Source organism: Sturnus vulgaris, unplaced genomic scaffold (genome assembly GCF_052056855.1).
Source record: "Sturnus vulgaris isolate bStuVul1 unplaced genomic scaffold, bStuVul1.hap1 Scaffold_84, whole genome shotgun sequence".
In the NCBI taxonomy this organism is placed as follows: Eukaryota; Metazoa; Chordata; class Aves; order Passeriformes; family Sturnidae; genus Sturnus; species Sturnus vulgaris.
Genome location: NW_028276728.1, coordinates 1,157,778 through 1,185,366, shown reverse-complemented (window position 1 = coordinate 1,185,366; position 27,589 = coordinate 1,157,778). Strand labels below are relative to the sequence as shown.

At 50.3% G+C, this 27,589-nt stretch overlaps 1 protein-coding gene across 1 annotated transcript; it reads left to right on the top strand.

The window, feature by feature from the left end:
• The first annotated feature begins 14,264 nt into the window (after positions 1–14,264).
• LOC148217435 (olfactory receptor 14A16-like) lies at positions 14,265–15,442 on the top strand. Its single transcript, XM_088158598.1, has one exon. The coding sequence runs from the start codon at positions 14,265–14,267 to the stop codon at positions 15,240–15,242; it is 978 nt and encodes a 325-aa protein (XP_088014724.1). The 3' UTR covers positions 15,243–15,442.
• The last annotated feature ends 12,147 nt before the right edge of the window (positions 15,443–27,589 follow it).

Below are 27,589 nucleotides of genomic sequence, written 5' to 3'. Positions count from 1 at the left end.
GGAGCATCTCTTCCTCCTGCACCCACTCAAAACCACCGTCTTGTTTTGCTGCTTCTTCATTAGATTTGAACTGTGATAAATGTGATTCGTGCTAATTAAATTGTAATTATATTAGCAAAATTGTAATTAGATCAATAGAAGATAATTGTTACAGAGTGAGGGGGGAGATGGGTGAGACAGGGCAAAGGACATCTTCCAGATGCTGGGAGTCGAAGAAAGATGTTGGAAGGAATAGTAGAAGGACGTAGTTCTGACAAGCAGCATCTAGAAACAGAAAGTTTCGACCTTGAAATAGGACAAAATGGGCCAAAATGGGATGATTCCAGGCATGGGACTCAAAGTCTTGCTATGGAAAACATCTGCTCAGTCACATAGTGGCCATGAGCTCCCTGCAGGTTACACAGCGGACACTGAGGAAGACGATGAGCCTTCACCGGAAATAAGACCCTCAAAAGGGTGAGAGAACCCCTAACCCATTAGTAGAGCACACGCCATACAAGATAGTGACATAGATTTTAGGAATAGAAACTAGGAGGAGTTTTGTAGAAACTTCTGTAGCCTACAGTATATAAGTGGGATTGTCAGCCTTGATGCTTTGGTAGGTGAGGAAGGGCGAGTCCCTCCTCGTACCCCTGGTAGGGGGAGGGCCCCCTCCCTGGTCAGTTATGCTTATGCTTTATACAAACCTCAATTATACTAAATTACTTACTCTCAAATTTTACTTATCCTGAAATATATGTATTCAATATTCATTTTAATACTTTGATTGAATTCATTTCCAATACTTTGATATTTTTTGTATTCAACTCTAACACTTTAATTGTATCCATTTATAATTGTTACTATTAAAAATTTGCTGCTACATTTAATCTCGTTGCTTGATAAATTGGAAAAATAGAATATCATTCCAAACAGAACTTTTATTTCCGGCAGGCTTGCAACTTGTCCCTCGTGCTCGCATGCCCCGGGCACTATCCCGCCCGCTCGCCCCGCGCTGCAGTCTGTTCCTCACAAGCAAGCAAAGCGCTGTCCGCACTTTCCCCTGGAGCAGAGCAAAGTGCCGAAGGAGGAGCCTGCCAGCGCCAGGCAGAGCCAGCCCCGTGGGAGGGCAGAGCAGCACATGAGGAGCGAGACATGCAGCCCTTGCGGGGCAGCGCTGCTCTCCGGCCGCTCGGGGTGGGCAGCGGCTGTTCCTATTTTCTTGTTCAGTTCCGAGTGAAAATTGGAGACTGCCGAAAGGAGGATTAAAATAAAAGGATCAAACTGCTATTTTTGCCGAGTTTGGATGCCAGTCCAATACAGCAGCTCAGCTGCCTGCTTCCTCCCTGCCAATCCAGACCTTTCAGCCTGGAGCAAAGGCCCTCTCTGCAAAGAAACTGCTGGCTGCTTTATTTGTCCTGCTGTTCATCGACACAGCTAGAAAAGCAAACTAGTTTGGATCCTGAATCTGTCAAAACAGATGAACTTTGCCATATTAAGTCAAGACACAGAGCTTTGACCCCTGCACAATATCCTAGGAATCACCTTTGTTGCTGCTGTGTATTGTCACTGCTGAGGGTGAAATACTGTGAGAGCACATGCCCTGTCTCTAGATCCCATAGCCGACCAAAGCACTATGCTCTAAAATCTTGCATTTGCAGGTTTTTGGTGTCTCCAGCATTGCTTTCAAAGCCAAACAGGGAAAAGGCAAACTGTGTAGCTAATGATACTGTAGAGTGCATGAAACTTGCTAAGTCCTAGGTGTTCAAGATAAGATCAGTTTGGAATGACTGTGATGTAGAACCAGTGCAACACAGAAAAAGGAAGCATATAAGGAAAGGAATTAATAGTATATGTGAACATCTTGGGTTGTTTCTTTCCATTTTCATTTCACTTCTGGAAAGCTGCTCTGCTTTTCCAAGCATTTTCTCTACAGTGATGTTTCCTCTTTCACAAACTTTTCCTGGAGGACGAGCTCCTGTCACAAGACGTGCCACCAACTGCAGAGTCTCTTAGCTTTCCACACTGTGCGTGCTGCACTGTCCTGCAGCAAAGCAGGACAAAGGTTTTGAGAACTTGAAAACTTGTCCTTTCTTTTGCTGGTGGGCTGGGGAGTTGTGCCGTGGGTAAGGTTTTCACTGTTACTGTTCTGATCGAAGAAAACAGGAGGTGGTACCAGGAATTGTTAGGGAATGCAACCCTGACTGAATGCAGGGAAAGAATCTCCAGGGCCTGCAGGCAGAAGTGGAGAGTTGTGTGATAATCATTCCAACCTCTCAATGGACATCTTGAAAATTATCTGGAATGTGAAAATGGTCTGACAGAGGGAGTTTGTTTCTGAGTTCGGTGTAGACGATTCCACATCTGGTGCATTGGTGCATAAATCAAGAGTACAATCTGCTCATGATGAGCACCAGAACAAGCTGGACCTCTCAAAGTAGCCACCTAAAAGAATCTGAACAGGAGAAATGTAGGGAATGACTTGGTTAGCCTTGCCTATGTTATAGATAATAAAAAGATTTAGCCGAATTGAGTGTAATCAGAAATAAGTGATAATTTATTTTGTGGCCGGGATACGGTCCACGACAGCCACAATCACAAAGAGCAACGTCGAGCCCGGGATTGGCACCCGGTAAACACACTATGATCCAAACTCCACTGCTCCGGATTGCCCAATGTTCACAAAACCACTTTGGTCAGCCCAGTTTATATACAGTTTTTCATAGCCTGGAGCAGAGGTCTTTGTCTCCTTTCCTCGCTTCGCATATTCATGTGGTTTCCTTTCTCTGCCTTTGGCTGGACAAAACCATATTCTGGGAGACCATGAATTCTGATGAAGGCAGGCCTTGGTTTAGGGAAGCTGCTATTGAGATGTATTTTTCCCAATTAATCCTGGGTGCTTGGCTCTCAATGTCTGGGTGTTCTCTGGACTGTCTTTGAAGAGAGCCATCTCCTTGTGCCCACGTCCATTCACTTGTTAATTTGGGCTGTCCTGCTTTTGTTGGCTGTTACAATGTTGTGGTGAAGCAATCTGTGTTGGTTACTTTTTTTCTGTTTGTGGTTTTCTTTTTGGTTTCTGAGTTTATTTTATCCATACAAACACTGTTCATTAACTTACAACTTTACACGAATTACATCATATATTGCCCCAGGAAAAAGGGCATTTTTTTCTAATAATTACTAATCCATTCCCTTAGCCTTTGGCTTTCTTAGCAAGGCCATTTCCATCCCAGATTCACCATGAAGTGAGAAGCCTGAGCTTGTGGAAGTGCCTGAAAGATGCCGTGTTCCTCTGCAGGGACACTCAGGCTGAAAGAGGAGCCTGAGGCCTGTGTGGGGAAGCCTCCTGGGAGCTGGAATTTGTGCCGTGCTGGGAGAGGAGGAGCAGGGGGAGAAGGCTGGGCGCTGTGTGGCAGGAGCAGGAGGTTTGGGCTCAGGACATTCCGCCTGCGCCGCTGCCCCGCAATGGGCGGCCGTGCCCGGGGCTCTGGGCCTGGCCCCGCGTGCGCTGAGCTCCCGACACTGCGGGAGCTGCCCGGGCTGGGCTCAGGATCCCGCTGGGGCTGGGCAGCAGCCTGGGCTCCCACTGGCATCAGCAGCAGCTGGAAATACCTCTGGGCATCTCCATTTCCTGCTGCTGCTGGGAAGAAGCAGTGAAGCTAGTCGGAGAGTTCTGGTTTCTGTTTCCCTGGTGGATTTTTCATTTAATTCCACACCACAGAGACAATTTCTGTGATGGCTTCTGTCAGTTCAACAGTGCCAGCAACAGGGCTGTGTTTGGGCACTGCAAACGTGGCCTGCGTGGCTTTAATTCCCCTTGAGTGAGTGCTCAGGGGCTGGTAGGCATTCCAGTATCTGCTGATCTTTATGCTTGGAACAAAAATACTGATTTCTCTGTCATGAAAGCACTGTGGATAGCATGAATTAAAAGAGGCACTTTCAGTTTTATGGATTAAATTCAAGTGGCAAGCAGAAGAGGGGCAAGAGCAGGCATGATCTACAATTCCCAAGGCAAAGGCAACGACAGCCTCCTGCTGTCAGCTCAGGGTGAGTAAAACAGGTCTGAAAGCAGCGCTGGGACCCGACCCTTTCTTTCTCTGCAGGCTGGGTCAGGGCAGCACAGGCGGGCCCTGAGGAATCAGGGCTGGGTGTGGGTGATTGTTGCTGTAGTCCAGAATTGCCCTGGACAAAGGCCTTGGAAGCCGAGGCAGGAGCAGGTGGGAAGGGGCCGGCGCTGCTGCTGCTCCTGCCCGGGAGCCCCGGCTGGGCCGGGCCGGCGCCCACTGCGCTGCGGCTGCTGCTGCTGCCAGAGCCGGGCGGGACTCGGGGACAGGGAATGGACACGGGGGGACAGCAAAGGCCTTGGGGGCTGCAGGGATGTTGGTGCTGGGGCAGCGCCAGCACAGAGCTTCAGCCTGCAATGAACCCCGAGGGAAACGCTGGGGAAAGGCTCCATTTCAGCCTTTCTTGACTCATTGCTGTGAAAGGACCGAAATAAAAGGGGAACAAGCAGGGCCCGACCCCTTCTCCTTTGGGAGGAGCCATGAGGGGCTGTGAGGAGCCATGAGGAAACATGGGGGGCCATGAGGGGCCATGAGGGGTCATGAGGGGCTCTGAGGGGCTGTGAGGAGCCATGAGGGGCCATGAGGGGTCATGAGGGGCTCTGAGGGGCTGTGAGGAGCCATGAGGGGCTGTGAGGAGCCATGGGGGGCCGTGAGGGGCCATGAGTGGTCATGAGGGGTCATGAGGGGCCATGAGGGGCCATGGGAAGCCAGACACCTCATGGAACAAAGGGTCCATTGTGACACTGTGGAAGCAAGGAGATTGTTTACTAAAGGTCATGGAACTAAAAGTCCATTGTGACATTGTGGGGCCTCAGGGAACCATGGAGACCAGTATGGAACTTCAAGACCCACTGGAACCAAGGGGCCATTGTGACACTGTAGGGCCTTGTATAACCAAGGGGTCATTGTAGCACGTCACGGCCTCATGGAATCAAGGGGATCGTAGTGACACTGTGGGGCTCCAGGAGACCACAGGGACATTCTGACTCTGTGAAACCAAGGATACCATTGTTACACATTATGACACCAAAGGGCCCTTGTGAACTGCAGGACCTTGTGGAACCCATGAGACCATTGTGACATGGCAGGGCCTCACGGAACCAAGGGGCCATTGTGACAGGTACAGGGCTCCATGGAACTAAGAATTCATGTCACAGAGGGTGGCCCAATGGAATCAAGGTGCCATTCCATACTTCAGGGCTTCAGGGAACCAAGGTGCCATTGTGACACTGCAGAACCAAAAGAGACCATTGTGACACTGTGGGGCCTCATGGAATCCTGGAGACCATTCTGACACTTTGGGTCCCAAGGAAGCAAGGGGCCATTGTGACACCACAGGGCCTCCTGGATCCAAGGCAACCATTGTGACACTGGAGGGTCTCATGGGCACAAGGGGCCACTATATGACACTATGGGTCTCCATGGAAGCAAGGGGACAGTGACACAGCCAGGCCTTGTGGAACCAAGGGGCCATTCTGGCATGTGCAGTCCCATGGAACCAAGGAAACCATTGTGACACTGCAAGGCCTCATGGAAGCAAGGGACCATTGTTCCACAGCAGAGCCAAGGAGACCATTGTGATACTGCTGGGCCTCATGGACACAAAGATCTGTTGTGATGCTATGGGGCCTTGTGGAACCAAGGGAGAATCGTGATGCTGCAGGGTCTCTACATCCAAGAGCATGGAACAGGTCTGGTTAACTTGGCCTCCTAAGGGCCACCTGAGTGGTCCAGCTAACACTGGAATGTTGAGGGTCGCTTCTCATCTGCCCTTAAAAACTTGGCGTTCAATGCTTTCCTTCCTGTGGGAAAGAGATGTCCTTTAAATCCAGGGCTTCATGGCCAAAACTAGGATTCCTCCTCCAAATTTGATTATGTCCTTAGATTGTTCCCATATGAAACCTGACAGGATAGAAAGCTCTGTCTGGCCTTGGTCTCTTGGGGGCCACCTTACATCTGCTTTTAAAATACTGAAAGGCCTTGCTTTTCTTCCCATGGAGAAAAGCATCTTTCACCTTCAGGGGTCCATGGTCAAAATTGAGATTCTGCCTCCAAAATTCCTTATAACCAAGGATAGCTCCCAGACAAAACTGTCAGATTCCCTTGGCTTCCTAGAGGGACAGATCTCATCTGCCTTTGAAACACTGGGGGGTCTGCCTTTTCCTTCCTGTGGAGAAGAATTGTCATTCCAATCCAGGGACCCACAGCTGAAATGGAATTCCACATGCAAAACTCCACAAATATCCAAGAGTTGCTTTCAGACAAAAGATGCAAGGACAGACAGGTCAGGTTTGTCTTGGCCTCTGGTGAGTGATTCTGATCTGCCTTCAAAGCCCTGGGGTTCTGTGGTTTCCTTCCTACAGAAAAGAACTGTCATTCATGTCCAGGTACCCATGGCCTCAAGCACATGTGCACTGTATAGGGATCAAGTTCTCTGCTTAGTGGAGTGGAGACTGAGGACAGCAGAGGAGAGCCCTGGGAGTGTTTCAAGGAGGGTTTCAAAGATGGTGGATCCTTTAGAAATAGTAGAGAATTCCCTGAAAAAGAAAGAATTAATGCCAGGTGCTGCTGGGGAGGTCCAGACTGAACCCAAGGAGCAAGGAAATTCTCTCCCAGGGCAGGGCTGTGGTGCAACACATCCCCCAGAAGGAGTCTGGAGCAGCCCAAGGCTCTGTGTGTCCAGGCAGAGGCAGGCAGGAGGCAGAGCTGTCAGCAAAGGAAGGGGCCAGCGAGGTGGGGCAGCCGGGGGATGACGACAGCCTGCAGGGACAGAGGCGCAGGGCATGGACACCGTAGGACAGCCTGGGCTGCAGAGGGCACAGGGATGGGCATCAGCTGAAAGGCCCTGACACAGCCAACTCCTGCAGCACTTGGGCCATGCAGGCTGGCCCTGGGCCTGAGGCCAGCAGGGGACAAGTGAGCCTTGCTGTGCTGGGGCCTCATTGCCTCCTTGTCCCTGCTCAGCAGCCTGGCAGGGGCCGCCCCATGGTGCTGCCCTTGGCATTGCACATGGCCAGAGCCCAGTGGGCCGGGAAGAGCCCTGAGCAATGAGGGAGGGACAGGATCTGCCTTGCCAGGGGCTGGGGCTCAATAAGACAAAATATTTAATATTGAATTAGAAACATAAATATCTCTGTTGACAGTGTTTTATTGGTTAATAAATCCTGAAAAGCCAGTGAAAACATAAGTCTTGTGATTTCTAAGCCATGCTGTGAACATCTGTAAGACCACCTTACCCTTTCTGCCTGAATAGAAAATAAAAAACATAAGCTACACTTTCTAAAGGAACTCAGAAGTCCCATCTCTGTGCTTCACTTGGAAAAAGAAAAAATCCCCATCAAAATTGTAATGTAAAAAAAATAAGCTCACACTTTAAAAATATGTCAAAAAAACAATAAACCCACACTTTAAAAATATAACATAAAAAGAATAAAGCCACACTTGGGGACACTTTCTCAGTCATGTCCCTCAGTGGGATCCATTAGAACTTCAGGAAACTTTGGACTTTGAAATCTTCAGAGGTTTCTTTTCCTCCTTTACCCTATTTTTGCCTACCTGACATCATTGTCATAATTTTCTGCTCTAATTCAACTCTTGGGAAACCTTCTCCTTCATGTTTATCAGTAGGACTCACTAAAAGTAAGAGGAACTTTGGAGTTTGAATCTGACTTTGAATTCTTGAGAGGTTTCTTCAGCCTCCTCTCAGGGACTGATGTTCAGGGACTCAGCCCCAACCCCGAGAGGGTCATTAAAGTCCTTGTGCTGTGTCTGTGCTGCTGAGCTGGGCTGGGCTCCTGGCAAGGGCAGCACTGCAGAGAGAGAGCCAATATTTCCAAAATATTATTTGGAGCTCCTTGGCAGCACCAAATGCACCACTCATTGGGCTCACTGGGATCAAGCAAGTCCTGACAAACCATGGCTCTGCCTTGATTTCCATCTGGTCCAGTGCAGTTCACTATGATGGTTTTCAGCTCCAGTTATGGAGGAATATTTCAAAGAGCTGCTAAGATGTACACATTCCTATTTTCAAGGGTGTATTTTATTACTCTTCTCTTTACAGATGAGATGATTGCAGCATTCTGTGATTGATATTGATCAGGTCTGGCCTGCTCAGAGAAGCTGTGCCTTGAGGTCTGACCCAGTGTAGATAACCTTGCTCCACATTCCCCAACCCCATCCTGTCTGTCCTCACTCACCTGGCACCTGCTTTGCTTGGAGAACTGACTGCACTCAGCCAAACAGGTGTTTTCTTCCTTCTCTTTTTTTGAAGCAATCTAAAACTCCTGGATTTCCACATTACAAACAGACACCTTCCCTTAGCTTGTGCCAGCCCAAGGTGGACCATGCAGGTTCCCTTTCCCCAAGGCAGAACTCTGCAAGGAGTATTTTAAACCCCTGGACTCCCTGTTTCCACAAGTCCTTGCTGTTGTCATCATAAACACTTGGTTCTGTGAGGTTCCATACTGTCACAGTGGAGATTTGGGTCCATGGTGTCACAATGCTCTTTTTGGTTCCATCAGGCCTTGATCTGTCACAATGGACTTTTGGTTCCATGAGGTTCTGTACTCAACAATGTCTCTGGAGTTCCAAAGTGTCACAGCAGACCCTTGGTTCTATGAGGTTCATTGGTGTCACCATGGTCTCCTTGGTTCCAGGAGCCACCACAATGTCACAACAGAGCCTTGGTTCCATGAGGTTCCTGCAGCAGGACTTCCCCTATGGCCCAGCAGAGCTCATCTGTTCTGTCCATCAGCTGGGCCATCACTCAGGGCATCTTCCCCCTCTCAGGAATTGCTGAGATAACCCAGGCCGGACATCTGTCCTGTCCTGAGTTCTCTCTGGTGCCAGGGAGGTGGAATTCCCAGCTGACCATGAACATCTTGCCTTGAGAGCAGACTGAAGGGAGATGAGCCTTGAATTTCTGAGTGACACACACTTCACTTTACAAACTAGAAAAGCTACACAAAACTTTCACCAAGCAGAAATCTTCTGCATAGTCCCTGGAAACAGGTAGGGCTTCTCTCCCAATTCTGGATGCATCTTTGTGGTTCCTTTTGTGGAAGCTGAGTGAAAGGGCTCCCTGTGTACTCCCTCATCAGTTTGGTGCTAAGTTACATTGACTCCTGAGCTCTGCTGTTTCTTCACTAGCTGTAATATAGGGAACTTAATTGTGCACTGTGTTTCTATCTCCCTGTACTTCTTTTGTTTATCCTGTGCAGTCAGTAGTCCATTTAAAGTCTCTTGTCTGTTAATCTTGAGTCCATTCAGTGAATAATTCATTTTATAATAGACCTAATCAGCCATTCTAAAGAACATGAGAGCAACAGAAATTTGGGGTGCAGGTCACCTGAAGCAGAGCTACTGCCAGAAACCTGAGTATAAGGCAGGACTTCCACTCTGTTCAAAACATTGTATTTAAAAACAAAAACGAGAATATCTTTTTTACCATTTATTCTCTTCATGATTATACATTGATATCAGCAATCTGCAGTTCATATTGATCCCAAGAACCTCCTAATGCAGTCTGAACAGATATGAAAATCAAGACCCTTTATGGCTGACAATCAATCACACTTTGTCCTTGCCCCTACCCCACCATTTCCCTCATCCAATCCCTTGGACTCAGAGCAGCCTTGTGCAAATCTGAGCTTTCTCCACCCCACGCTTTGAAGCAAAAATCAAATGGTTCAGAGCTTAGCTGAGGGATAGAAGCTGTACATATCATGATTAGAGTAAAAGCATGCAGAAAGTGATTCCATGAGGTCCCACACTCTCACATAACCCCTTGGTTCCATGGCCCTGCAGTGTCACAAGGGTCTCCTTGGTTCAGGGGTGCCTGTGGCAGGACGTCCACCCACCCCTACCACAGACAGTCGGTGCATAAAGAGATAACCCGGGCTGAGAGACCCAGCAAGGGATCATCTCTGGGGCCAAAAGGGCTCAGGCCTCAGCTCAGAATCAACATCTTAGTCTGGAAAGCAGATGTAGGAAGAGATAAAAGAAATATTCTTGACTGAGAGACACTGTTTTACAAACTTAAAAGACATACGAGTTATCACAGAAGCAGAAGCCACCACACGCACACCCTGGAGGTGTAAAGGGCTTCTTCTTGTAGTTTGCACACAGATTCCACAGTAACTTCCCTGGGGATTGAGGGAAAGGATCTCGATGTGAGACTCCACCAACAACTGGATGGTAAGATACAATGAATCCTAAGTTATATTAAGTCTTTGCTAGCTGTAATATTAAGAGGTACATTTAACCTCATGTAGTATATACCTGCTAGAAGTCTCTTTTTGTCCTTATTCCTGTGTAGTATTAATTTAAGTCTTTTGTCTGTTAGTTTTCTGTCTATTAAATAAAGAACTCATTCTATAATAGACCGAATCAGCCTTTATTAAAGATATTGCAAATGAGAGTGAATTTTTGGGTGCTGACCACCTCAATAAAGACACTGCCTGCTGCCAGAGGCCTGGGCAAAGGGCAGGGACTTATCTAAACCCCCACAATTGCCCCTGGTAACCATGCCACACTGTGCCACAACTACCCCTTGGCCCAACAGTGCCCTGTAGTGTCACAATGGACTCCTTGGTTCCATGGGGCTGCAAAGTGTCACAATGGCCCCTTTGTTCAATGAGGCCTGTTGTGTCACAGTATCTCCATGATTCCATAAGGCTCTGCGATGTCACAACAGACCATTGGTTCTGTGACACCCCACAGTGTCACAGTGGCCTCTTGCTCCCATTGAGCCTCACAGTGTCACTAAGTTCCCCTTGGTTTCACAAGGCCCTGCAGTGCCACAATGTCCTTTGTTTAGATGAGGCCCCACAGTGTCATCATGGTCTCCACAGTTCCATGAGGCCCCACTGCTTCAAAATGGTGCTATGACACACTGTAGTGTAACAAAGGTCTCCTTGGTTCCATGGTGTCAGAATGGACCCTTCATCCCATGGAGCCTCACAGTGTCACTGTGGTCCCCTTGATTCCATGAGGCCCTGCTGTGTTACAATGGCCCCTTGGTTAAACAAGGCTCTGCAGTGTCACAATGGTCCCTTGGATCCAGTGGGTCCCAAAGAGTCACCATAGTCTCCATTGTTCCATGAGGCCCTGCAGTGTCATAATGAACCTTCGTTTCCATAAAGCCCTGCTGTGACACAATTGGCCTCTTGGTTCCATGAGGCTTGGCACAATCAGAATGGGCCCTTTGTTTCATGGAGCACCACAGTATCAGAATGGTCCCCTTGGTTCCACAGAGTCCCCAAGTGTAACAATGGACCCTTTGTTCCATGAGGTTCTGCAGTGTCACCATGGACTCCATGGTTCTGTCAGGCCCAGGTGTGTCACAATGGCCCCTTGGTTCCATAAAGCCTTTCTCTGTTACAATGGAATTTTGGTTCCAGGAGTTTCTGTGGTGTCACAATGGTCTCCACGAATCTGCACTATCACAGTGGACCATCAGTGCCATCGAACTCTGCTGTGGCCAAATGGATTTTGGTTCCATGCAGCCCCCCAATGTCAAAATGGTCCCTTGATTCCATGGGATTCTGCTGTGCCAAAATACATCCTTTGTGCCAGGAGGTTCCACAATGTCACAGTTGATTCCTTGGGTGTGAGGCCACCAAATCTACAAAATATCACAATAAGACTCCTTAACACTAATGTGATCTTGAAGAGGGCATCATTTATTCAGGCCTGAGGTCCAGCAGGAGAAAACACCAGACCTTACATAGACATGTGATGCCAAAAGCATGTTGCTCATATGCAGTTGCTACATGAGTATTACAATTTACCCATTTCCAAGAAACACACCCCAAGTTCCCAGTTTCAGTCCTTGTTTTTTCTATCACTGCACCCTTGAAACAGATGTCTTCCTGTGTTCCAAACATCCTTGCAGGGAAAGCAGCCGATACATGCCTTGTTCCTGTGCTAAAAGTTCACAGGCACAGGAAAAACTGAATTAAATATTTTGGTATGAAGCTACAGGGTTTGTGTGTCCACGCAGAGGCAGGCAGGAGGCAGAGCTGTCAGCAAAGGAAGGGGCCAGCGAGGTGGGGCAGCCGGGGGATGACGACAGCCTGCAGGGACAGAGGCGCAGGGCATGGACACCGTAGGACAGCCTGGGCTGCAGAGGGCACAGGGATGGGCAGCAGCTGAAAGGCCCTGACACAGCCAACTCCTGCAGCACTTGGGCCATGCAGGCTGGCCCTGGGCCTGAGGCCAGCAGGGGACAAGTGAGCCTTGCTGTGCTGGGGCCTCATTGCCTCCTTGTCCCTGCTCAGCAGCCTGGCAGGGGCTGCCCCATGGTGCTGCCCTTGGCATTGCACATGGCCAGAGCCCAGTGGGCCGGGAAGAGCCCTGAGCAATGAGGGAGGGACAGGATCTGCCTTGCCAGGGGCTGGGGCTCAGCCCTTGGCCCTTTGCATTCCTGAAACACATCCAGAGACACCTTTCCCTTGTTTGTCCCCACCTGTCATCACTGCCTCCAGTGTTCTGCTCTAACTGGAACCTGGGGACACTTTCTCAGTTGTGTTCCTTAGTGAAACCCATTAAAACTTCAAGAGACTTTGGAATTTGAATCTGACTTGGAGTTCTTGAGAAGTTTTCCTTCATCTCCCTCTCAGGGACTGATGTTCAGGGACTCAGCACCAAAGCCCTGAGAGGGTCATTAAAGTCCTTGTGCTGTGTCTGTGCTGATGAGCTGGGCTGGGCTCCTGGCACAGAGGAAGCTCCTGGCAACCAAGAAAAGCTTCAAAAAGACATTTCTGCTGAGGAGCAGCTCCTCTCCCAGCCCAGCAGGGCTGAGGGCAATGCCTGCAGGCACTGAGGGCACAGGAGCCAGGCACAGACAGGCTGAAGGCAATCAGGACTGGGAAGACATTGAGCTGAGACTGCACTTGGGGAAACATCTTCACAGCCCTGGACATGGTGAGTGTGTGGGTGCACAGCAATGTCCCCTGTGCTCCTGGAGGGATCTCCTGGAGCCAGCACAGCCCACAGCCTGGGGGATGTGTCAGGAGGACTCTCCCAGTTTCTCTGAGACAGAGGAGGAGGAGGAGGAGGAGGAGGAGGAGGAAGATGAGGATGTGCTGCAGAGCGGGGCTGCCCTGGGCACCGTCAGAGGGACAGGGCAGGACGGCTCCTGCTGCCAGGGACGGCTGCAGGGGCTGAAGCTGGGGCTGCAGCCAGGGCTGCCCAGGGCTGTCCTGCAGAGCAGCTCCTGTAGTCCTCAGGGCTCTTGGCCAGCCCAGGCCATGTGCCACCTGCCAGGGACAGCTCTCAGCCTGCCTGGCAGCTCCCCATGGACTGTGGGGAGAAGTTGGAGGTGCAAGGAGCCCCCCCCATCAGGGCAGATTCCTCCTGCTGTGGAGATGGTGCTGCATGGCCAGGGCTGCTCTCAGCTTTCTCCTCAAGGCAAGGCAAAGGGGCTGTCAGGTGTGTCTGTGTCACTGACACTCCTGCACTGTCCCACTGGCCATCAGCACATCTGCCTCCCATCTCCCTCACAAAGTGCCTCCTCACCCTCCTGTGCCTACAGACAGCAGCAGCAGCACCTTGGCTTGCAGCATCTCAGTTTGTGTGAGCTGCCCTTAAGGCCCTGCTGGCAGGGAGATGGCCCTGGGCAGTGCCCTGTGCTGGGAGGGGTGTGCAGGGCAGAGCTGAGCCCCCAGGGCTGGGCTGGGCTCTGGGAGCACTGGCAGGGACAAGGCATGGATAGAAAGAAACAGCTCCCAGTAGGCACAACTGCAGGAAGCAGAGAGCTAGACCAGCCCTGGATATCCCTCAATGTCCAGCTGAACAGGGAAAGAGAGAATGGTTTACAGAAATTAATGAAATTTACAGAAATTATAGCTTAAAATGAGTCAACTTGGTTTTTAGAGCACGTTTACACTGCAATCACCTTGAAATCGAGAGACATGTAATGAGCAACGGGCACCTGTGTGTGACCAGCAGGTCTGACAGCACTGGGGCACACGCAGCCCTACTTTCCCTCTGGGCTCCCCAAGTGTTCAGGCTGAGAGCAATACTGGAAGACGATTTTCCCCCCTTCATAGAAAGCAAAACCTCAGGCTTAAACATAAAAGATTTGGGTGATATTTCCACAAAGAAAAAGAGGAAATTTGGAGTAAATTTCTAATAAAATAGCAGCACATTGACACAAGCAAATCTATCCTGGATTTTTAATGTTTTCTTTCAACAGTCCACCATGCCCAGAGTGAAGAAATGTCCAACAGCAGCTCCATCAGCCACTTCCTCCTGCTGCCATTGGCAGACACGCGGCAGCTGCAGCTCCTGCACTTCTGCCTCTTCCTGGCCATCTCCCTGGCTGCCCTCCTGGCCAACGGCCTCATCATCAGCGCCGTAGCCTGCGGCCACCACCTGCACACCCCCATGTTCTTCTTCCTGCTCAACCTGGCCCTCACTGACCTGGGCTCCATCTGCACCACTGTCCCCAAAGCCATGCACAATTCCCTCTGGGACACCAGACACATCTCCTATGAAGGATGTGCTGCTCAGGTCTTTCTGTTATTCTTCTTTTTTGGAACTGAGTTTTCTCTCCTGACCATCATGAGCTACGACCGCTACGTGTCCATCTGCAAACCCCTGCACTACGGGACCCTCCTGGGCAGCAGAGCTTGTGCCCACATGGCAGCAGCTGCCTGGGCCAGTGGCTTCCTTTATTCCTTGCTGCACACGGCCAATACATTTTCCCTGCCCCTGTGCCATGGAAATGCCCTGGGCCAGTTCTTCTGTGAAATCCCACACATCCTCAAGCTCTCCTGCTCAAATTCCTGCACTAGGGAACTTGGGCTTCTTATGGGTAGTGCTTTTCTGTTATTTGGTTGTTTTGTGTTCATTGTTTTCTCCTATGTGCACATCTTCAGGGCTGTGCTGAGGATCCCCTCTGAGCAGGGACGGCACAAAGCCTTTTCCACCTGCCTCCCTCACCTGGCCGTGGTTTCCTTGTTTATCAGCACCTCATTTTTTACCTACCTTAAGCCACTTTCAATGTCTTCCCCATCCCTGGATCTGTCACTGTCACTTCTGTACTCAGTGGTACCTCCAGCACTCAACCCCCTGATTTACAGCCTGAAGAACCAGGATCTCAAGGATGCCCTGAAGAAAAAGGTGACTGAACAATGCTCCCCAGAAGGCAGAGACTGCCTGCTTCCTACTGTGAATGGCTTCCAGTTCATATAAGGCCAAGTCTAGCCTTACTGAAATTTCTTTTCCTTATTTTGGAGACCTTTGATCAATGAACTGTAGTTTTCTGTTACTGTTCTTGGTGAATGTTTAATGTAGTTCTGATTGGTCTCCATAGACTAATGATTTTGCACAACCAGTATTGTATTGACCTGCCAAGTTTGCAAACAATTTTTCAGGTGGAAACGTGTGCCTGAGAGAGGAGGCTGCTCTGTGCCCTTGGTGGCATGCACAGAGCAGGGAGGGGGCCCAGGACATTTGTCAGCGCCAGCCTCTGTCCCCAGCCCTTGCCAGCCCTGGCTGCTGAGCCCAGCTTTGGCCTGGGCTGAGTTTGGCTGTGGCCCAGCTCCATCCTCCTGCGGGGCTCAGGGCCTGTTGCCGGCCATGGCCAGCCCTGCCCGGCCTCTGTGCTGGCCCAGAGCCCGGCAGAGCCCGGGGCAGGGCTGTCAGTGCAGGCCCACAGGTGCCACGGGCTGTGCAGGAGCTGGCAGAGGCTGCCCAGCAGGGAGGCCATGGGGCACAGAGCCCCAGGGCTGCTGTGGGCACCATGGCACAGGGGCCATTCCCACCCGCAATGCTCCTGTCCTGGGCTGGGCCTGCACAGGGGCTGGGCCACCATGACTGGGCCAGCACGGCACAAAGGGGCCACAGAGCTGCTGCTGGGGCTGACAGCAAGGCCAGGCACACACAAGGAATTGCTGAGCATGGCCTGTGCTGGGCTGGGCTGGCTGTGGCAAGGGCAGAGCTCAGCTGGCCTTGGTGGCTGCAGGAAAAGTCAAGAGCCCAAAGAGCCTCCATGGCTGTGCTGGAGAGCAAGGCTGGAGGAGGGAAATGCAGGGCTGCTCTGGGATGGGGAGGGAATTGAATTCCAGCAGATACCTCAGTTTTCTGATGATCCTGGAACTATACTTGTCCCTATTTCTGACTGGAGCTGAGCAGATGTTTATGGCACCGGAGTCCTCTGGGGCTGTCAGGGACCTGCAGCTTGCAAGGTGCTCTGCTCTCCCTCAGTTCCTCTCTGAGAGATCCAATCCCAGCTTGGCACCTCAGGGCACTGGGGCCCTACACGTGGCTCTGCCTGTCCTGGGCAGAGAGCTGATGTCTGCCTGGAACGGGGCTAACATCTGGCTAAAACCTGGTTTTAACATCTGTACATTTCCTAATATGCAAGCACATTTTAATTATCTGGGTCACTTAAGGACTTTTAAGAAACGGCCAAGTTTTCCCACCAGGAACAGGAATTTCCTGGAAGTATACTGATGGCAGTAGAAAAAATACTCATCTTGCCTTCTACTTGTGTCACCAATATTCAGTCTATTGTTTCCTTTCCCTCTTCCTTCAGGTATTTCCAGCTCTTCTGTATAAATGGTCATGCCAAAGGACATCTCTTCACTAGACAAGCTGGATTTATGTCCTTCCCATTACTCTCAGATTTCCTCCTCTAGATGCTCTCTGGTCATTCCAGGGCCTCTCAACTGACTGGTTTCATGCTTTGAGCTTCAAGGAGTTGCCCAATCTTTCAGAAATTCAAATAAATAACATATTTGTCAAGATCTTCATTGTGTTTATAGATATCACAGAATCACCTTTTCTTATATCTTTGTCGAAAACTGTTTCTGCACAGAAATCCCTTGGGGAAGGTGGACATGTCAGATGCTGCTGAGACATCCCAGAGAGCTGAGGGAGGAGCTGTGATGGTATCATGTATCATGCTCAATTTTTGTTTGTTTTCAAGAAACCTTTCTGTGCCTCTGACTCTCCTCAATCCCTGAACCCCAAAGGACATAAACCTGATGAGTTGTGTTTCCCACTCCAGTGGCACTCGGACCTTGGCTCTGCACAAGAGAGCTCTTCAGCCACTTTCTCTCTTTTCCTCCCTCTGGCCATGGAAGGAGCTCGGGACTTCAGCGTGTGACTCGAGTGTGCAAAGAGCAAATCTGGGCAGAATTGGGGCAGGGAGGGTTTGGGACATCTTGGGATCTGTGCTGGGCACAGAACGTGTTTTCCATTGCTCTGACACTGCTGTGAAAAGTGGATATAATATCCGGCAGAGGAATGACTTTTGTTTTTTAGGGAGCTGTGCCTTCCCTTGCTTTTGTTTGCTGACAATAAATGAACATCCCTCTGTGTCTGGGGCAGCTCCTTCTGCAAGGAAAGCAGGTGAGAGTTGGTGCCAAGGAGCTGAAAGCTGCAGGCACAGCCTGGGGTGCAGGAAGCTCAGATTTGCACAAGGCTGCTCTGAGTGCCAGGGGTTGGATGGGGGAAATGGTGGGGTGGGGGTAGGGACAGAGTGTGATTGATTGTCAGCCATCAAGGGTCTTGATTTTTATATGTGTTAAATCTGCATGAGGAGGTACTTGAAATCAGTGTCAACTGGAGATTGCTCATATTAGTTTATTGATAGTAAAAAAAAAAAAACAAACAGGACCTAAAATATCTTTTCTCACTGTCTTAGTAAAAATATAGAACAAAAATTCATTTTGTATAATACTTCTGAAATCTGCCTAATTTACCACAAAAGACGTGAAAACTCCACTCAGATTATTCCCAGAGGCTTAGTTTGTTAAGGTATTCTGGATGTTAATGAGCCCTGGGGCACTGAATTCCTGAACAAAGAGCTGGAGGCTGAACAAGCCTCTGGAGCTGTAAAATTCAGCAGCAGCCTCCAAGTTGCTGAGGATGTCAGCAGCCCCCACTGAGGCCATCCCTGCCCAGAGACCATGGAGGAATGGGCAGACAAGGAGAGCGTCCCTGGGGCTGGGGAAGCAGAACTCAGAGGCACCAGCAGGACCAGGTGGGAAATGGACTCTGGAATGTGGCTGTGAAAGGCCTGCCTGGGCTTGGCCAAGCAGGACACACAAGCCCTGACTCCCATCCCCAAAATCCTCTCACAATGAGACATTTCAAAGGAATTTAAATTATTTGTTTACTTTGAGTTGGAAGCACTGCAGAAATATCACCAAGAGATTCTCAGAAGCTCATAACAACAAAACAGCCTTTACTGGCAACTTGAGAAAATCAGAGAAACTTTGGCAAAAGGTGTAATATGACATTCAATCAGCCAAAAGCACTTCTGAAAGCATTAACTTGGCTCAATAAACTTCACAAACTCTAAGCCTGTTCAATTTTCAGTTACTCAAAATCTTCAAGAGGGCAGAAATAGAGAAGAAACAGAAGTAGAGAAAGAAAAAAAAAATACAGAGAAACACACACAGCTACCAGCGCCTGGATTCTAGCGGTGTTCAGATAGAAATTCCAAGAGGAGGTGGGGTCAAGATATCTGCTTGTCTCATGTTCAGCATTTAAATACCCTTTGGTCTTCCTGGATCCATCCCCCAGGTGGGACTTTCAGTCATTTGGTCCCTCAGGAGCTGGGCTGGGGCTCCAGGGGTGGGTGTGGAGCATTGCCTTTGGTGTGCCAGGGACTGGCAGACACTGCTGGGCTGGGATAGAGGCTCAGGGGGGATTGGGGTTACAGGGCAGGGCAGTGCTGGGCTTACAGGGCAGGGCAAGGCTGCACCTGCCCCTTCCTACCCCACACATGAAATGTTCTGAGCCAACAGTCTCCTCCAGTCTGTCACAACAGGCAATCTTGGAGGTGGAATCCCAATTCTGGCCATGGCACTTGTCCCAGAAGGACAGTTCTTTTCCATAGGAAGGAAAGCAGGGAGCCCCAGTGTCTGGAAGGCAGATGAGAACCTCACTGGGCCAAGGCCAGCCAAACTTGTCAGCAATTGCAGATTTTGTCTGGGAACAGTCTTTGGATATAAGGAGTTCTGGAGGTGGAATCCCAGTCTTGGCCACAGGTGCCTGGAGAAGCAAGCCAGTTCTTTCCCATAAGAAGGAAAGCACAGAGCCTTCTCTAGTGTTTTGGGGACAGATGAGAGGTGACCTTTGTGAAACCACGGTCAGCCAGACTTGTCCTGGCAATATTCCTATGGGAACAATCCCTGGATAGAAGGAAATTTGGTGGTGAAATCCCAATTCTGGCCGTGGGTGCCTGGAGGAGAAGGACAGTTCTTTTTCATTGGAAGGAAAGCAGGGAGCTCCAGTGTTTCAGTAGCAGATGAGAAGAGACCCTCAACATGCCAAGGTCAGCTGGACCACTCAGGTGGCCCCCATGAGGCCAAACCAGCCAGACCTGTTGTGTATTCTCTGTATTCCCTTGGTTTCATTGGGCCCTGTAGTGTCACAATGGTCCCTTGGTTCCATGGTGCCGTGCTGTGTCACAATGGCCCCTTGGTTCCAGGAGCCTGTGAAGTGTCTGAATGGTCTCTCCATGCTTCCATGAGGCCTTGCAATGTCACAGTGGACCTTTGGCTCCAAGGGGTCTCACAGTGTCACAATGGCCCCTTGGTTCCATGACCCCCCAAACTGTCATAATGGTCTCCATGGCTCCACGAGGCCCTGTGGTGTCACAATGGACCCTTGATTTGATGGGGCCTCACAGTGTCACAATGATCCCAACATTCAATGGAGCCACACAGTGTCAGTACTGTCCCCTTGGTTCCATGAGGCCCAGCAATGTCACAGTGCCCTCCATGACTCCATGAGTCCCCACAGTGTCACAATGGTCCCTTGGTTCCATGGTCCCTGTGCTGGTGCATTCCCCCCTGCCCTGTTCAGCCCACCCTGCCAGCTGAGAAATGCTCGCTGGGGCTCGGCCGTGGCCAACAGCTCCTGGGCTCAGCTCCTCTGGAGCTCAGCACAAACACTGTCTGCTCCCAGGCACTGCTGCTGCCCAGCGAGCTCCTGGTTCCTTTAGGAGCAGCCCTGGAACTGTTTTTGTTCCCTCAGGCACAACAGCCCTGTTCTCACCCTTGCAAAGAAAGCTGTGGATGCCAAGTGTGGCCAGGATGAAACATTGCTGTGCCCAAAGCCCCTCTCTTGGGGCCCTACAAGCAGCGCTCCACAAGGAGCCCCTTGGAGCTCTCCTGGGCCAGCACCTCCCTCTGAGCGGGGCCTCTCCGAGCCGGGAACTCTCCCGTGTGCTGCACTCGGGGCATCCCCGAACAACCACGGAGCCTGGGCCAATCCCCCACTCCTCCAGGCTCAGCCCTTCACCAGTGGGGAGATGCCAAAGCATCCGGAGGGAGCATTTCCCTGCCCTCCAGGGGAATTCCTCACAGCTCCCTGCCACTGACTCTCTCTGTCTGTGTGCACACACGAGTGCCTGTGCCCTGGCAAATGTGGCAGAAATGCTGCTCTCTGAGGGTTTGAGTGCCTTGGGTATCTGAGTCAGTCAGGCCTGTCAGGAAGGTCAAGTCATGAGGTACAAGCTAAGTGAAATGCTCATAAGCGTTGTTCTTTTGCAAAGTTGTTACTTTCAACTGTTGTTACTTTTAAGGCCCTAAAAATGTCCCAAGTGCGGCAAGAGGTTTGACAGCAGCTCCCATCTCCTCCTGCACCAGCGGATTGACACAGAGGAGAGGCCCTATGAGTGTGAGAATGTGGGATGAGCTCCAACCAGAGCTCCAATCTGATCTGTCACCAGAGGATCCACACAAGGGAACAGCCCTACGAGTGTCCCCAGTGTGGGAAGAGCTTCACCCAGAGCTCTCACTGGACCAAACACCAACGGAGGCTCCGGTAAGGGAAGCCCTGTGAGTGCCCCAGCTGTGGGAAGAGCTTCGTGGGCTGCTCCAACCTCATCCCCCATCAGAGGACCCACGGTGGTTGGGCAGAGCCCTGGTGACCCACATTCCTGGTGATCCAGGTTGGGAAGACACCTGGCTGTGGTCTCCACGTCCTCCTGGATCCCCACAGGCACCTGGATGAACACAGGGGCAGGAACATCCATCAGGACTCTGATCAGCACTGGAAATTAATTGAGAGGAGCAGAGTTTTTGACTTTACAGCCCAAAAAATCTAATCTGCTCTGTCTAGTTGTTGCTTCTGGTGGCATCAAGCCAACATTGGATGATCTTGGAGATCTTCTCCTGCCTGAATAGTGTCCATGTTTCTTCCATCAAAACACCCAGAACTGGGGTACAGATAAAGAAATTAAGCAAAGACATCTAAAGCGGAATCATTTTACTGGCATTTGAGCATGAATTTGGGGTTCAGGGGAATATTCAGGAGGATTTAGGTGTTCTGGGATCACCCAAGCCAAGGGACGTGGCGATGATCTCATAGTTGTTCCAGCAGAACGTGTCCATCTGAGCCCTTCCATTCCCCAGGAATTCCAGTTGTCTGTCCCGGTACCTGGCCTGGGTCTCCCCATCTGGGATGTCTCCCCCAAAGTGCCCCAATCACTGCTGAATTGCCCGAGCTGCTCTGGGCTATGGATGCTCCTGTCTCCTAACCTCTCCTGGTCAGTTCCAAGGGGGCTGGGAGGGGTTTTAGGGACTCCTGGGGGGACTGAGAGGAGCTTTTGTGGCTCTTGGGAGCATTTTTGGTTCTTTAGGGCTCTGTGGGTCTTCTGGGGCATTGTGAGGGAGTTTCAGGGTCCTAGCAGGGATGTGTGGCTTGGAGAAAATTTGGGTGGCTCTTGGAGATGGGAAAGGGGATTTTGTGGTTTTCTGGGGCATCCATGCTGCAGGGAGTGGTTGGGGGTGTCCTGGCCAGGAGATGAGGGGTGGTTTGAGGGGTCCAGGAGTGGCTGTGAGGCTGGGAGGGGGCTTAGGGCACTTGTGACTCGCCCAGACCCCCAAATCTGCCACCAGACCTCACCCCAAAGGTGCTGCCTGGGTTTGGGGTCTCCATGTTGGGGTTCATCCTCCTGGCACTGAGGAAGAAGGTGAGGGGGGGTCCCCAGGGGCCGTGTGTGCCCCCCCAGACCGTGTGTGACCACACCCATCCCACTGTCACCCCCTTTTCCCTCCCCACAGGTGTCCTGCCCCAGGTCCTGCTGCCCCTGGAGGGAATTTGGGGAGGGGGCAGAGGGGGTGCACAGCCCCTGCCAGGGGATGAGCCCGGCCCAGCCCCTTTGTTCAGCACCAAGCTGGGCTTGGGGCCACAGGAGGAAGAGGCTGAGGGGAAGCAGATCCTGCAGGTGGGACAGTGCTTGGGCTCAGGGCACGGTCCTGCCCTGCACACCTGGCCCAGGTGTGACCCTGCCCCGGGAAGGGAGCGGGACATTCCCATCCCCATGGATCAGGGCTGGGAGCAGCACTTGGAGCACAGACATGGAAATACTGGGAGTGACTGGGACCACACTGAGGGCTGCTGGGAACAACTGGGAGCGACTGGGAATGATGGGTGTATGCTGGAGGAAACTGGGATATATTGGGAATGAGTGAGATCATCCTGGCAGTAACTGGAACCATACTGGGGTGACTGGAAATGAGCATGCTGGGGGCAGCTGGGATATACTGGGAGTGTCTGGAATGATACTGGAGGGGACAACACTGGGTACAACTGGGATCATGCTGGGGGCAAATGGAAGTAACTGGGAGTGACTGTGTCTATACTGGGGACCACTGAGATCATATTGGCAGTGACTGAGACTACCTAGAGGAAACTGGATAATACTGGGATCATAAAGGGTAGAACTGGGACCACACTGAGGGTGACTGGATCATACTGGGAGTGACCAGGAGCATGCTGAGGGCAGTTTGAACAATGTTGGGGGCAACTGAGATATCCTGGGAGCAACTGGCACTGCGCTGAGAGTGACTCAGAGTGGCTGGAGTGACTGGAACCATGACAATGGTCTTGGCTGGGTGATGTGGGGCCTCAGGGTGTGCAGGGAGGGCTGTGACCCTGAGGGGCCTGATGGAACCAAGGGGACATTGTGACACTGAGGGGCTTCATGGAACCAAGGGGACAGTACTGACACTGTGAGGCCCCATCAAACCAAAGGTCCATTGTGACACCACAGGGCCTCATGGAGCCATGGAGACCATTATGACAGTTTGGGGGTCATGGAACCAAGGGGCCATTGTGACACTGAGCGGCCCCATAGAACCAAGGAGACCATGGTGGCAGTGGGGGCCCCATGGAATCATGGAGTCCATTGTGACACTGAGGCCCCATTGAATAAGCAAAGTATTGTGATGTTGTGAGACCTCATGGAACCAGTGAGACCATTGTGACCCTGAGGGTCCCCACAGAACCAAGAGGAACCATTGTGATGCTGTGGGGCCTCGTGAAACCAAGAGGCCTTTGTGACACTGCAGGGCTGCAGGGAACCAAAGGTCCATGGTGACATTGGGGGCCTCATGTCATCAGTGGTCCATTGGGACACTGTGGAGCCAAAGGAGACCATTGTGACACTGCAGGGCTTTGTGGAACCTTGGGGCCATTGTGACATTGTGGAACCCCATTGACCCAAGGGTTCATTGTGACACTGCAGGGCTGCATGGAACCAAAACTCCGGGGTGACACAGAGGGGCCTCCTGTAGTCAATAGTCCATTGGGTCACTGTGGAGCCAAAGGAGACCATTGTGACACCGCAAAGCTCCATGGTCCAAAGGTCCATTGTGACAATGAAGGTCTTCTTGTAACCTAGGAGCCATTGGGACTCTACTCAATGAAACCAAGGGAACACAGAACAGGTCTGGCTGGTTTGGCCTCTCAGGGGCCACCTGAGTGGTCCAACTGGCCTTGGCATGTTGAGGTTCTCTTCTCATCTGCTACTGAAACACTGGAGCTCCCTGCTTTCCTTCCAATGAAAAAGAACTGTCCTTCTCCTCCAGGCATCCACGGCCAGAATTGGGATTTCACCACCAAATTTCCTTCTATCCAGGGATAATTCCTGTAGGAATATTGCCAAGACAAGTCTGACTGGCAGTGGTTTCACAAGGGTCACCTCTCATCTGTCCCCAAAACCCTGGGGAAGACAAAGTGCTTTCCTTCCTATGGGAAAGAACTGTCCTACTTCTCCAGGCACCTCTGGCCAAGACTGGGATTCTGCCTCCAAAACTCCTTATATCCAAAGACTGTTCTCAGACAAAATCTGCTATTATTGACAAGTCTGGCTGGCCTTGGCACAGTGAGGTTCTCAGCTGCCTTCCAAACACTAAGAGATTGTGCTCTCCTTCCTATGGAAAAGAACCATCCCTCTTTCCATCTGCCCATGGCTGAAATTGGTACTCCCCCTAAAAGGTTCCCTATATGCAAGGGTTTTCCCAGCCAAAGGCTCTCAGGAAAGACAACTCTGGCTGGCCTCAGCTTCCTGAGGCTATCTCTTATCTACCACTAAACGCTGGGGCTCTATGCTTTCTTTCTAGTGGAAAAGAGCTGCCCTTCTCACCTAGGTGTCACTGGCCAAAATTGGGATTCTGCATTTAAAATTGAATCTATCCAAGGATTGTGCCCAGACAAACGAAGCCAGGACAGACAGGTCTAGCTGCCTTGTGCTCTGTTGATTTTCTTAGACTATGAGCAAAATGTTTTCATTTGCTGACACCTTGGCGAGGGCCCAGAGATCTTCCAAGTTGGGGTTTGGAGGCTACAAGCACATGAGCACTGTATAGGGATATATGACCTCTGTGCTCAGTTGAGTGGAGACTGAGGACAGCAGAGGAGAGCCCTGAGAAGGGCGGAAGGTGAGTTTCAGAGATGGTGAATCCTTTTGATATAGTGGAAAACTGCCAGAGAAAGAAAGAATTAATGTCAAGGGCAGCTGGAGGGGACCAGACTGGCCCCAAGGAGAAAGAAATTTCTGTCCCAGGGCAGGGCTGTGGTGCAACACATCCCCCAGAAGGGATCTGGAGCAGCCCAAGGCTTTGTGTGTGCAGGCAGAGGCAGGCAGGAGGCAGAGCTGTCAGCAAAGGAAGGGGCCAGCGAGGTGGGGCAGCCGGGGGATGACGACAGCCTGCAGGGACAGAGGCGCAGGGCATGGACACCGTAGGACAGCCTGGGCTGCAGAGGGCACAGGGATGGGCAGCAGCTGAAAGGCCCTGACACAGCCAACTCCTGCAGCACTTGGGCCATGCAGGCTGGCCCTGGGCCTGAGGCCAGCAGGGGACAAGTGAGCCTTGCTGTGCTGGGGCCTCATTGCCTCCTTGTCCCTGCTCAGCAGCCTGGCAGGGGCCGCCCCATGGTGCTGCCCTTGGCAATGCACATGGCCAGAGCCCAGTGGGCCGGGAAGAGCCCTGAGCAATGAGGGAGGGACAGGATCTGCCTTGCCAGGGGCTGGGGCTCGGTCCTTGGCCCTTTGCATTCCTGAAACACATCCAGGTTTGCTCAGCATCAGAGACATCTTTCCCTTGTTTGTCCCCACCTGTGATCACTGCCTCCAGTGTTCTGCTCTAACTGGAACCTGGGGACACTTTCTGAGTTTTTGTGTCCCTCAATGGGACCCATTAAAACTTCAAGAAATTTTGGAGTTTGAGTATGACTTACTTCTTGAGAAGTTTTCCTTCAGCTCCCTCTCAGGGATTGATATCCAGGGACTCAGAACTGTTGGAAAATCCCAGCTCTACAGAGACAGGGAGATTGAGAGGTGTTTTTTTTTAAAGATCTTCTTCCATTATCAGTCTCAATGAAGGGTGAAACATAAGAGATGTAAAACTCAATGCCATTCTATTAGAAGCCAAGTTATTTCCTGGTTGCAATACCTTATATATATTTTTCAGCCTATCAGCTTTTGCCACACAATGGTGCTAATACTTCTAACACCAATCACCTATTATTTTACCCTACATGGTCTTGCCACAGTGCATCTTTCACAGTTCTAATTCTCCAAAATTTCTGGTCTTTTTTCAAGACCATAGTTTGAAACTTGTTTCTATTTCAATCTCTCTCTCAGCAATTTCTTTTTTGTTCCAAGGCCTTTCTGAGTCAGCACACCTTATCTCAGAGTTTGCATCCAGATATACAAGACTGCGTCAGCTTTCTGTCAGGCTTTGAGAATCCTTTACAAATCCATTTCTTGTAAATGTCAATCACAAAACACTGGAATTACCTCTGCTCTAAGGAGAACTTTAATAAAACACACCCTTCAAAATTAGAATGGATATTTCTAAGAAGCTCTTTGACATTTCTCCATAATTGGAGTTGAAAAACTTCCAAATGAACTGCACCAGACCAGAGGGATATCAAGGCAGAGCCATGGCTTGCTAGGAAACCTCTCAAGAATTCAGTCAGAATCAAACTCCAACGTTTCTGATCCCGTTCATGGGTCCCACTGAGGGACACAACAGAGAAATTGTCTCCAGGTTCCAGTGTGAGCAGGAAATTGGAGGCAGAGGTGACGGGTGGTGTGAGAAATGCAGGCACAGAGAGCTCTCAGGCCATTGTGTGTACAGGCTCAGAGATAGAGATGGATCCCGTGTTTGACCTAGTACATTGGATAAAGCTTGGAGAATTAGAGCATTAAAAGTAAAATAGATAGGAAACAAGAATATAAGTTTGTAGTTTGAGTAGAAATATGTTTTAAGCAAACAGAAATATGTATCATGTAAGCAAAGCAGTATGCTAAGATAGTAAATGATTTTAAAGTTTAGCAATAGAACTCATTATAAAGTTAGAAGCTTAAGATGTATTAATGTGGGTTTGTGAAGTGTTATATGATTGGTTGAAAAATGATGCATTGTGGAAAAGCCATGGGGAGCAAAGCAATTAATGATTGATGTAAAAAGACATTAACAAACCTCATAGAAGTATGTGATTGGCTAAACAACTAACAAATGGCATTGTAACTAATAATTAGGTGATTTCTGATATTATGACATTGGAGCTAACACCTTTAATGTCTCACTTTTCTATGGGACTGGTGCAACCAAGTAACAAACCATCTTTTACAACATCTCTCAGTTGCCCCATCGCTTGTAGGATCAATCTCCCAATAGGGATTATTTGGACATCAGGTCTACCCATTGACATCACTGTAGGGACACCAGGTCTACCCTACTAAAAATCAATAAGGATTTAGGGAAACCAGGTCTACTCATTAAAGTCAATGACGATTTTGAGGTAATTTGGTCCTAAAATAGGGAAAATTGGGTAAATTTGGGGGAAATCTTGGGCTGAATACCGGGAATTTCCGCTCCAGGATCGTGGTGGTGATGCTCTGGAAGTCCTGGATTAATTCCTGGAAGCCAATCCGAAATCCCTGATCCCACACCTATAGCCTGTGCTGGAGCTATGCCTCTGAGTAAGTCTAAAAATCTCTGTTTTCACCCCAAAATCTGGGAATTCTGAGCCAAAATTGGGATTTTTAGCACCAAAACTTTTGGAACATCAGGTCTAGCCACTGAAGGCAATAGAGATTGAAGGACACCAGGTCTACCCCACTGAAATAATTTAGGATTTGAGGGAAACCAGGTCTACCCCTCAATAAAGTTGGATAAGGAATGGTTGCTGGTTAAACTGGGAACACTGGGAGCCACTAAGGGGGCCATTGAGGTTACTGGGAGCACTGGAAAAAAAGTAGGAAGACTGGGAGGGATCAGTAG

What these genes read in the sequence shown, in the direction of transcription:
- LOC148217435 (XM_088158598.1), top strand. Translation starts at nt 14,265, where the DNA reads ATGTCCAACAGCAGCTCCATCAGCCACTTCCTCCTGCTGCCATTGGCA.